The 12,634-nt window shown below is 39.7% G+C and overlaps 1 protein-coding gene across 2 annotated transcripts in view; it reads left to right on the top strand.

The window, feature by feature from the left end:
- The window catches only part of LOC108495571 (sucrase-isomaltase, intestinal-like), a 58,101-nt gene extending 46,317 nt beyond the window's left edge, over positions 1 to 11,784 (top strand). For both annotated transcript variants that reach the window (XM_017811389.1, XM_017811388.1), the window contains 6 exons: positions 1,227 to 1,283; positions 2,960 to 3,090; positions 3,907 to 3,995; positions 4,382 to 4,431; positions 8,359 to 8,517; positions 11,643 to 11,784. In XM_017811389.1, the coding sequence (XP_017666878.1) occupies positions 1,227 to 1,283; positions 2,960 to 3,090; positions 3,907 to 3,995; positions 4,382 to 4,431; positions 8,359 to 8,517; positions 11,643 to 11,702 (546 nt within the window). In that variant the 3' untranslated portion in view covers positions 11,703 to 11,784. The remainder of the gene's footprint in view (positions 1 to 1,226; positions 1,284 to 2,959; positions 3,091 to 3,906; positions 3,996 to 4,381; positions 4,432 to 8,358; positions 8,518 to 11,642) is intronic.
- Positions 11,785 to 12,634: the final 850 nt, after the last annotated feature.

Below are 12,634 nucleotides of genomic sequence, written 5' to 3'. Positions count from 1 at the left end.
AAGATGGGTCGGAGATGGTTTGCCCTTTGTTCCTTGAGTCCTAGGGTGACAGCAAGTGAGACATCCATGAAACTTAAAATGAGGAACTGCCTTACACACTGTTTTGTTATTTAGGGAGTCAGAAAGGCAAGGCTCATGGAATCATAGAGTCATAGAATGGTTTGAGTTGGAAGGGACCTTAAAGATCATTTAGTCCCAACCCCCCTGCCACGGGTGAGGACACCCCCCCTATATCAGGTTGCTCAATGCCCCATCCAACCTGGCCTTGAAATCATCATGATTCAGATGGTGGTTACACACTTTTCCGCAGATCAGAATACCCAGGGTTGTCATAATAATGCAAAGAAAAGATGGAGAGGGAGGCATCTTGATTTTATGGGCATTTTCATATATATAAATACCCTGAAATATAAAATGATAACTATGCCTTGACTCTTCTCCACCTTTTACTTTTCTTACTCCACTTGCTCCCTTGGGTAATCCTTGGGGGTAAATCATAATCCTGCAAAGAGTCAGACATCTACACTGAGAATCAAAATTAATCTGTTTGTGAGAATAAGCAATTTGTGACAAAAATGGATGTTTTGATTCCAACTGTTCCTGGAGTTATTGATTCAAAGTGCCTTTAGCGTGATTTCATCCCTGCAGCGATATGATACAACGCATGCTGTAAAACAAAGTACAGCAATTGTGCAATTAGCAGCACATTTATTATTTATTATTACTTATCTGCAACTTTAAATGGTTTACAAGGGAAATATCCGTGTATCCTCCTTGCTAGACCTTACTCTGCCTGTTTCTGCAATAAGAAGGGTGCAAGAGGCACTGACCAGTGGTGTCCTCCCACTTCACCTGTGAAGTCCTGTCTTGCAAAGGCTGCCATAGACCTCACTGGGGTTGCCCAGATGTTAGAGTGCATCTAGGCCAGTTACATTTGCAAGACACAGAGCTATGTACTAGAATGAAATAATCATGTAACATTGACTCATCCTATGGAATGGCAGTAAAACCCCCCAAATAGCATAAGCTTCTCTCTTTGGTGTTATAGATTAGCCAGCACTAGTCCACTGCTATGACAATAACTCAGCCCTAATATCCAAGATTTGATGTTATTAGAATATTCAGCATACATCTCTCCATGCACAAATGCAATAAAGCTAATGTAATATCAGAAATGCAAAAAGAAAAAAGACTCTTATCTTTTAATCTCTTTATAACAATTACAGGGAGCAAGATCTGTGGATGTATACTTCCCTGATGCAGAATGGTTTGACTACTACACCGTATGTATTTTTAAGATTAATTTTCTTACATTTAAAAAAATAATTTAAAATGGTACAATTCCAGCAAAATAACTTTTATCAGTGTTCACCAGTGTTTTTACCTCAGCATCTGTGTTAAAGAAAACTAGAGAACAAAAAGTCTACACCAGGCTAGCTGGGAGAGTAAATTACACAGCTTTCAGTAACATTTTATTTTCTATTTTTGGTCTGTAAGTTCTAAGACACATAGAACTGAATTTTCAAGAGCAGCCTAGAAATGCATGAAAGTGCCAAGACTTCTTTCTTCCCCCTCCCCCAGTTTTAATTCTTGTACTGATACACTTTCCTGCATAGAAACAGAGGCAGAAACCTGAGCTACACTCCTGAGAACTCACCACAAACGCTTCTGTGCATGCACTTTTGCACATGCATCACTTTTGACAGAAGGCATATTTTGAGAGCATCATGAGACTTCCCTCCAGAAGATGCTTCCAAGAGATGCAGAACAATCTGCTCTGTGGAAAATTCCAGTATCTTCTACTTTCAGGGACTACGAGCCTTGACCTTTTGAACACCATCCCCAGGATTGCACTTCCAAAAGCGTTCAGTTCAACCTAACTACTCTGCTGTAATCTTGCAGGCTAAGACCAGCATTGGCTTCAACAGGAGCAGTTAGGCTGATGCTAAGAGCTTTCAGAAATGTGAGCCCAGGATCATCAGTCTGTTGTTAACTACCCTGAGAGATCCTGGCAGAGGAGCAGGCACAACAGAAATGCTCTCAGAGGAAATGCAGACTTATTTTTAAAGGTGTTTGGTCATTTTCAGCATTTGGCTGGTGTCCTCAGATGGATGTTCATCCAACCCTTTCCCTTTTTGTCTTTTCATAAGACTGTGACGCTGCAAAGTTGAGCATTTAATTCAACTCTCCTTGTTGTGGTTCCCCCTGAAGCCTCTTGCTGGGCTGGGCACAGGGACAGCAGCCCCAGTGTCCCTTGCCCTGTCTATCAGCATTAGCATTGCTCATCTCCCAGCAATTTGTACTTGCCATACACATGGTGCTTATCCAAAACCAAGGTTGGGTACTTGCCATAAATTATAATTATCATTTACAGAGGGCAAGAGCAAAGCCTTCCTGTTATTTACTCCGTACATTAGTCTTGCCTGCACCTGCTTTTGAGGCATTAAACCAGAAAGGGTTGATGCAGGTTGTCGACACACACAAGTTTCACGCACTGAATGCTGTAATTACTTTTTGAAAGGGGAAGAATTGTCCTTACAAGAGAAGAAAATCCACAGTTTACATTCCCAAATGATTATGAATCACTTACCTTAAATTGAAGTGTGACAGACTCCACATGTATAAAAAGAGGAAGCAAAAGTTTCTTTTTCTTTTTGCTCAGTCTCTTGATGAGAGGTTTTTATTCTACAGCATATGGAATAATGATACCATTTTTAAAGACCATTTGCTGTCTTTCATTCATGATGCTTCTATCTCATGCATATGCATAACTGCAAGGGCTAGATCCTCTTTCATGTTAAAAAAGAAACTGGAATAATACTCCTGAAATCCACATTTCAGTATGTTTTTTCACTGATGTGATCGGGATGAAAATGTACCCCTTGTTCTCTTTTTTTAGTGGTATATATGTATAGAGCCTGGGTTGCCTTCTTTTTAACTGCATTAATTTTTGTGGTAGGGTCTTAAAGTGCCAAGTGCCTGGAAGAAGAACTATTCTACTGTGTCTGCCCCACTGAGCAAGATCCCTCTGTTCATCCGTGGAGGGTACATTCTGCCAGAACAGGCACCAGCCACAACCACCACAAAGAGGTAAACTCTGTAGTCATCACCAAGCAACCACAGTGTGGGTCAGACCCACAGACAGTCAAAAAAAGCAATTAAAAGAAAGTGCAGAAGAGAAACTATCTGCAGCTCCCAGCTGCTTTCCCAGATGATAAGTACAGTATTTTTCTACCACTATTTGCTCCATTTCATTAGGAGAAATCATGCCAGAGATGACCCCTTTGCATAGCTGAAGCCTACTCCTGGCTCTGTGGTTATGCTCAGAAAAGCTTTTGCACCTCTTACTTCCACACTGACCTGCTGTCAGTCATTCAAAGTAAATGTATGCAAGGGAAAATGCAGAACTCTTCTCCTTGGGTGAATTTATCAAATGCCATAAACAAGGTGGAAAAAATCAAATCTCTTTTGAGGAAAATTATTTCCCCATGCCAATGGATAATATACTGGTCTCAAGTCTGAACTGTGTTCAGAAGCTAATCTAAGTAGGAAAGGGAGGGAACAGCACTGTGCAGCAACCAATCCAAGCTGCAGTAAGGTAGCACTGGGGACCAGTTGTCTCCCAGACTGCCCAGTTGTCATATATTAAGGCCACAAAAGAAGGGAAAACTTGTCCACCCGAGCACTCAAAAGGTAGGAATTTTACACTTTCGTGGGACAAGGCAAGACAAAGTTTTTGTCAGCACTTCAGGAGTCCTGTTGGTGAACAAGTATCATTCTTCTGTCATGGCCTTTTTTGTATACTTAAAATTGGAGTTAACTGTGTTCAGAACTTCTTGTTAAGTTACTTGGAAGGGACAGAGCCCACAGGTTTGTACTGACACTTCTCAATGTGTTTGTCAACAGCCGTCTGAACCCATTTGGACTCATTATTGCCCTGGATGAACAAGGAGAAGCTTCTGGGTCTCTTTTCTGGGATGATGGTGATTCCATCGGTAAGCCTGGTGCCCTGGTGTGAAGCAGTGTCTGTATACAGGGCTGTCCTCAGGCTGCCTTTTCAGCAGTATAATGGCACTGGCTCCTGCTAGAAAAAGCTGGAGAACTGACTCCAAGTTGAACATTACAAAGGTGAAAAGCAGATTGGTCTTGAAGTTAGCATTTTGATATGAGAAAGGCGTGACACTGGGAACAACTGGTCTGCTAGAGAGGGCAATCTCTCATGTTTTGTTCCTCTGAGATCAACCTAAGACTAGAGAAAGAGATTAAATAGCCCACAAATCATCTTAGTGTGACTTTATCCACTTGCTATGATTAATGTGAACTGCTTATGGATTTTGCTACATGTTTTGATACCTATCCTCCTTGCTTTGTGTTTTAACAGATACCATTGAAAACGAGAACTACTTCTTGGCTAAATATACATTCAGCAAAGTAAGTAGCTGTATTTTAGTGTAGCCATTGTAAGGTGCTGATGTCTAACTTTTCTCTTGAAAGCTTTCTTCCTCTAGCTCAGCCTTTAAACCTGGTAAACTACCTAATGCTTTCATTTACAGCTAGATACAAAATAGTCCAACTAGGATGCTGCAGTATTGTGTTTGCTTCACTGAGTATCACAGTGAAACACATCATTAATGTCCCTCCTGTGACGCGAATCTGAAAATCCACTTTTTCAGCTTTCTTTTTTCCTTAGTTGCAGCTTCTGGGTATGAGGGACCTTTTCCTTGCCTTCCTCCTGCTGAATACTTTCAGTTGGATGGGTGGGAGAGGGCTACATTCCTCTATTCAGGATATCCCAGCAACTTTTTATCTTTGATCACTTGAAATTTTTGTTTTGTGGTGCAGAGAATTATGTAGTCTCAATTCTTTAGCTTGCATTTGCTTGTCTGCCAGCACAGAGACAGCTCCCATGGTTGGTCTCCTGTGGAGTGACTCAGCATGTTACTGGCAACCCAGTGTGCTGATCAGACGCTCCATGCAGTGCAGCATGGGAGTAGATTAGCTCAGGGTCAGTGCACTGATGCCTTTCACACAGCGCTCACTTCTGCGTAGACATGTCCTGAGAAAGCCTGATAGAAAAACCCAATAGATTTCAATGCAGAAAAATACTATAAAATAAATCTACCATAAGCTCATTAGGTATATGATAGTAAGTTGTTGGAGTTATTGTAAATAACCCTTAACCTACTTCAATAATCTATACAGATCATATTTCATCTGCAATTCTAGCATTTGGTAAGAAATAGAATATTGTATGTAGACTATGGCATGGTTTGGTCCCCAGCTGTCTAAACATGAGCCAGTAATTTGCCCAAGTGGCCATGAAGCTCAATGTCATCCTGATTTGTATCAGAAACAGGACCAGGGCAGTGATAGTTCCCCTCTGCTCAGCACTGGTGAGGCCACACCTCAAATCCTGTGTCCAGAGAAGGGCAATGGAGCTGGTGAAGGATCTGGAGCACAGGTCTGATGAGGAGCGGCTGAGGGAGCTGAGGATGCTTGGCCTGGATAAAAGATGGCTCAGGGGAGACCTTATTACTTTCTACAACTACCTGAAAGGAGGTTGTAGAGAGATGGGTGTTGGTTTCTTCTCCCAGTTAACATATGATAGGACCAGAGGCCTCAAGTTGCATCAGGGGAGGTTTAGATTGGATATTAGGAAAAATTTCTTCATTGAAAGGGTTATCAAGCTCTGGAACAGGCTACCCAGGGATGTGGTGGAGTCACCATTCCTGGAGGTGGATTTTAAGAGATGTGTAGATTTGCCCTTAAGGATATGATTTAGTGGTGAATTTGGCAGGGCTGGGTTAATAGCTGGACTCGACAACCTTAAAAGTATTTTCCACCTAAATGATTCTATGATTTTCATGCCATGTATTCCTAAAAGCCCCAAAGTAGTCTACAGAAAACTATTCAAAAGAATAAAATCTTGTTAACCCTGTTGTGATATTGGTCTTAGAAGGTTTGTCTTCCAGAAGCAAGAGCAAGCCAGGGCAAGCCAACGGGTTTTATTACGTAGCCTGGTATATTCATGAGATATTTTCCTGGAACTAATACCACACGTGTAGACTTTAAATTTAATTTTTAACTTATTTCTTTCTTGATTTACTGAGGAAAAAAATCCTTCTTCTTAGAAAAAAAGGATATTTCAACAGCAAAAGGAAGAAAAATCACTTTGGTTTTCTGTAGTTGTATATAGTAATTTATTGCAGGAAGGCTACAGAAAAACAATATCCAGTTTTATATTAAATTCTGAACTGTGCAAATTAGATTGTTGATTCTCTGGCACTTCCATTTCTCATTGTTCATATTTGACTTCTACCTGTAAATCCATGACTGAATTCCCTATCTGCATTCCAATAATCTTTAATGTCGATTTTTTATTATGTGTTTATAAAGAAAACAGTCCATCTCAAATAGCAAATTGTAGAAGTATGAAAAATGTATGAAAGTCTTGGTATTTGTTGCACATTTCTATATTCTTAAAAAAAATGTGGATGAATAATTTAATCACACCTAGCTTTAAGAGAACACAAAAGTTTTGTTCCCTGAGAGATTTGCTAATAAGGTCTGACATCGCAACATTTATTCTGAACCCAGCACAGAGTGTTGTACAAGTAACAGCTACAGGATTAGACCCTCTAATTTATATTTCCATCTAAACAACCCAGAAGTATAAAGAATTCAAGGCTTGTGCAAAGCACTTAAGTCTTGGGGAATGATTCAAGCTTCTGCTCTCTGGTGCTGTCTCTCTGTGGTTGGCATTTTAATTCACTTGACAACTCCCTTTTGACATACATAGTGACTAAGTGACCTAAGCCAAAGTGCCCCTTTATATGAAGCCCACCAGAGCTAGACAGTAAGAAAGAAAAATCATGACCCTGCTGCTCCGAGTACAGAAGTCCTGGCTTCTGGCCTCAGTTCCAGGACTTCATTTTGCTTTCCATTTATGGGGCTTTGAGTGATATCCATATGTTTCCTCCCTCAGCGAAGAACTCAGGAACTTTCTGGGAAATTACTTTAACCACTAGATGCTTGGGGAGGAGAGGATCACTCCTGGACCATCACCTCCCTGTCTCTCCAAGACCTCCAGTTCTAGACCTTGGTCAGAGAAGAGTGTCTGTTGAAGAGTCGTGTCTCAGGGCCTCAGAGCTTGAGGGTAGCCTTGTTAATACAGTTGTGATCGCTGAGTTCAACATCACGCTGTGCGTACTGGGTCTGTGCTAGCTCTCCTGCTTAGCCACACCTGAGACAGCAATAAACCACTGTAGGGAGGTGGTCTCTCTATCCTGAACCTCCCTCTGTGCTGGAGCTCTGCCAGCGGGGAGAAGACAGCACATATAGGTATTCTAACAAATTCTCCAGAGGCTTTTAGAGGCCTCTCCCCATTTGCTGAAAAATAGCCAACGTTCCTTGTTTAGGCAGTTTAAATCAGTGTGCTGGGGATTTGCACTTATTTTTAGTGTGGATGCCTGAAATAAGCAATCTAAGCACAGGCCTAACTTACAAATACCGTGATCTATCTTCTGCTCCCCTCCTACCACGCACCACTGAAATAACATAGGCTAATTTATGCAAAAGGTTCCATCATGGGTTTCTCCTTGGCATATTTTTAAAAAGTCATGATTGCATAGCAATCCATCATTTCCTGAGCAGTGTAATTCATCTTTATTTCCTTAACAACTTTGATCACATAACAAATGTGATGATTCCTCTTTATTGCATGTATGGGAAATTACTGTCACTGGTGATCCAAATGAATTAGTTTAATGACGTTGTATGTCCTCTTGGTACACCCCTAAATGTGGAATGTGTAGAAATAAGAAGTACAACAAACAAAACTCTGTGGACATACAGTCTTCCTTCAGTCTCTTTAAAGCTGGGACATATATAACATACTCCCTTAAAATAGGGGCAAAGTATCTAGCAACTGATGTTTTTGGAAGATGCTAATGTTTTAAAGCAGTTAGTTTTGGATGTTAATTAAATCTGCCTTAAGGTCACTAATTGAATCTCTGTATCTGGATTTTGGCTTTGCATATGCGACTGTACTCTGTAATGGGTACAAGAACAAAATTTACATTGATTACAAGTAGAAAAACATGTCCAAGAAGATCCCAAATGAATGCTGTAAATGCTATTTTTTTTCTAATTTTCTTAATTTATAATCATATATGAAACTTTTCTTATCTGCAAATTAATACAACTGTTGTTTCTTCCTTTACAATCTTGGACTTCGATGTGTACATTGGAAGACCTTCTGTATGTTCATTGACAAGGATGAGATCTTGTAACAGTGTGCAGTAAGTCACCTCTAAAGAGTTGTCGTGGTCCTAAAGTGTTCTCTGTGTCTTTTTCCAGGGAAACCTGAAGACAGAAATACTGAAAAATGGCTACCCAGGAGCTGACACTCTGAAGTACAATAACATTACAATTCTTGGCCTGAAATTGAGACCTCAAGCTGTTACTCTGAATGGAAGATCTATCCATGGAGATGCTTTCTCTTTTGAGATGAGTGGGGTAAGTGCTGAACTCAGTAGTTAAGAAAAAACTTAAGGAAAGGAGGGTGAAGAACACTGAAGGGGATGAAGGCACTGAAGAACAGGAACAGTTTCTCATCCACACCCCTTCATATTTCCAATATAATCAGACATAATTCTTGATACAACAGTCCGAGATTTAGAGGAGGAAAAAAAAGCAAAAGCAAGAGCTCTTTTAGGAAACTTTAATCTTTGCTATTACACATATGCTCTCTTTTACTTAATATCTGCCACTTATACTAATGAAATACTGAAAAGAAGATACAGCTCCATAAGCTGGGAGCAATGTTAGCAGTTTTATGGGCATTCTTATAATTTTGATAAAATGAAAACACTTGTCAAAGTTTTTTGTCCACTACTGAAGTGGTGTAGATCTTTTTCACAATTACTTAGTGTCCAAAAATTATTCCTGTGTAATTTGCTCTAAGGAGTATTTCCCTATCTTCCAAGGAGGTATAGTTTTAGCATCTTAAAGTGCCCAACCTCAGTGTTCCAGATCAAAATGCATGACTTCCTTGTGCAGTGCCCCTTTGGCACCAACAAGGAGACATTCCAGAGGGGATGGACGGAACATCCTTAATAAACCCCTAAGTTGCAACAGTTTCTGTGGTCCCAATTTTCTTTTTCACAGGAGTATGGACAAAAGGAGCAACACTGAGTAAACTTCCTTTCCTCTTGTCACTTGTCCCATATCTGTCACCAGCTGAAGTGGGTTGTGCACACTTTGTATGAGATGTGGTCCTCACATCTCAGCACTGGTCTGCATCTAGGGAGCTCCTGGTATTAACACTGTAAGGTGCCACTAACTCATTGTTAATGAAAGATAATTGAGGCAACAAGTAGTGGATGTCACATCTTAGGTTACCCTACCCACTTGGCTCAATGATTTAAGTTTAATTTGTAACCAGAGTGATCCCTATTATACACACCTGGTACTAACATTTATTTTATTGAAGGAATCTGTAAAGGAAGAAAATTGCTGAGAATAAATTTCTGCCTTGGAGAATTGTAAAAATCTCACTTTCAGAGACGATGTCATAAATAAGTGTAATCAGTATTGCCTCAAGGGAAGAAATTGTTTAACAGCCAAACTGCCTCTAAGAAAGCTGAAAGCAACATAAATGTGGCAGGGTAAAGAAAACATTCCATTGAGATGTGCTTGAAGGCACCAATCATGGAAATCCAGAAGATAACTACACACTAACAGCATCACATAGAAAGCTGATTTAAAAAAAACTAAAAAGCTTGTCACAAAAGTATGATTTAAAATTTGATTTAAGAGAAAAATATGATCTTAGTGACTTAAGATGCACTTCAAATGCCAGAAGAAAATAAACTCTACTCAGCTGCTGTAGTGGGGGTCTAAAACTGCACAAAAATTACAATTTTTATACCTGCTAAATATATTTTTCTCACAATTCTACAAGATTCAGTCAAACCTCTCCCACCACCCCTATACAGATGTTATAATGCCACTACCTATAATCCTCTCATGTTTGACCCTCTAATAAAAAATAGAAAAGCACTAGCAGCTTGAGTTTAGATCCTGAAAACTTACAACTCATGTAATTAATAAAATAAAATGTAAAGGGCAAATCTGCTACTTTCTTACAGGCTTAATGAGATTACATACTGTATAATAACTTAACAAGCAGAGACCACACTGTTTGAAGGGATATAGTAGAAAGAAACTTCTACCATATTGTTTTTGCTTTACAGAAAGCAAATTTACCTAATAGCAGTGCATAAGTGCTTATCAAGCCATATTTATTTGTATATAAATAGAAACAGGTTGCTTAGTAATATTCCACTTCTTTCTCTCAGATTCATGCAGCGCTACCCTGATCTGACATTTGCAATATCACAGAATCATCCTATTATTAGGAGTCTGTTATCTTTTCTTCCCCCTGGAGAATCATGCCCTAAGGAACTGTACAGTAACTGCAGCAGGGATGTTGGAAGGGCATGTCTGTTGACCAGGCTTGTGCTGACAACAAAACGACCTGGGTATAGGAAGGTTCTTTTTATTACACTTGCATCCTCTGCTGAGAAGTGCAGAGAGGTTCCCAACATCCATAGCTCCCAATGTCCATGTAGAATCACAGTATGGAGTAGCCTCTCTGGCTGTCTGGTACTTTTGGGTTAGTTTTGGATGGGGTTGGAATACTTTGTTCTGGATTTTTAGCTGTATTTGAATAAAAGGCAAATTATTCAAGAAGTGGAATTCCAGCTTACTAAGTAGTGGTAGAGTACTGTTTATGATGAAAGATGAAAATATTAGATATTTTGAAGAAGTGATCTAAGTAAGCATAGACTGTTAATGTTAACATGAATTTGTGGGTTGGCAAAGAAATAGCTAAGAGGTGTGAATGGACATCATGCATTTTAAGACATTATTAATTTGAAACCTGGGGCCTCTGGTGGTCTAGTGGTTAGGGTGCAGGACTCTCACCGCTGCGACCCGGGTTCGATTCCCAGCCCCCCGGGCAGATGGAGCTTGTCAGCCCTGTAAGGCAATCCATCTAAGAGAAGGTCACTCTAAACAAACCTACGTCCTGGGGACCTCACTGCCACTGTCCAAGCTTGCTCGGCCCTGGCAGATGAACCTCAGGATTAAAGGGTGGGCTCAGTTCAGCGCACGCTGTGTCTCACCTAAAAAATCCACTGCGCAGGCTCGAAGGGTTAATGACCTTTCCCAAATCTTCGCTCGCGAAGACTGGCCATTATTATTATTATTATTAATTCTGAAACCTAAAGGTAAAATTGGTGAAGTACTGAAAATGGAAATTACATGAGTAGCACAAAATACATTAAATTTAACATTGAACACAGAAAGAGTGGGACAGGTATTATATTTATAATTTCATATTTAATTTGTGTTACTAATTAATTTTAAACTGTTCCTGAATTTCTAAAAGGGATGTTGAATTGGATACAGCAGTACAAAGATGCATACTGCCATCAAGTCAGACTCACCTACCAGATATGCTAAGAGAATCACGAAGGTCTAAACTCAAGTTTCACTTCTTAGTCTCTGTTTTGAGCTGGTCTTTTTTTACATTAACATAAAGTTGTTCATTATTTTGTGTCTCCTTTTTTCCACAGAAACTGACTCTGCGGATTTCTGCTCCACTTACTCAGGAACTGAACATTAAGTTTTACTAGAATGGTCAGAACACACAGACTCAACTTGTGTTGAGCATCCTTGCCCCTCAGATATTGGTCTCACTTTGATTTTAATGTAAAAAGTCCATTTAGTCATTAAAACATTGCTTATGGATCTCATAACTGGTCTTTTCTTATGTAGTATTTGTAACTCAGTATTCTTCAAACAAAATTTTCAATGGTAGTTAATGAGTATTACCATAAACTGATGTGTGTTCAACATAGTATAGAAGAAATCATCCTGAACGTTCTGTCTCATCATGGGTGGAGATATTTGGAAACGTTCTCAATGGGACCATATTCTGCACAGCATACACTGTTTGGGTTTTTTTCAAAGCTGTGGTAGCAAAAAAAAACCCGAAACAACCAGAAATCAGCTTAATTCCCATGGCCCTGTTCTAGGGGAGGCAGTGTGCATTTGCAGGAGAATACACGGGAAACACAGCTAATCAAAGGCTGGACATACCTAGGTCTTCAGCTGTTCCTGGCTGCAGAATGATCTCCCAAGACCATAACAGCTCTGAGGAGTCACTATAATTTTAACTATTTTATATATTTTTTTTAATATTTATATATTATTTATATTATATTATTTTAATAATACAAGACATAACCAGCCATTAATACAAAATGCAATACATATAATATATAATAAATATTAATATCATCATCATCATGGCTAGGCTTCATGAACGAAGATTTGGGAAGGGCTCTACCCACATTTGCTACAAGCGTGCTGGTGGCTAAAAAAGCCAATACGAGATAGACAAGTCCGGTTGCAAAAGGCACAGCAGAAAGACTCCTTAGGTGGTATCGACAAGACACGATTCTTTCTGCATTGTCTTTTCTCCTCAAGGGTGATCCTGCGGGCGTTCTCAAAGGAAACAGCAGCGTTATAGATGGTGTGTCTCCAGACCTCCCAATTGGAGGCC

The sequence above is a fragment of the Lepidothrix coronata genome, unplaced genomic scaffold, assembly GCF_001604755.1.
Source record: "Lepidothrix coronata isolate B3197 unplaced genomic scaffold, Lepidothrix_coronata-1.0 Scaffold32, whole genome shotgun sequence".
Taxonomy (NCBI): Eukaryota; Metazoa; Chordata; class Aves; order Passeriformes; family Pipridae; genus Lepidothrix; species Lepidothrix coronata.
Note: the sequence above shows the minus strand (reverse complement) of the source record. Positions and strands in the feature narration are given on the sequence as shown.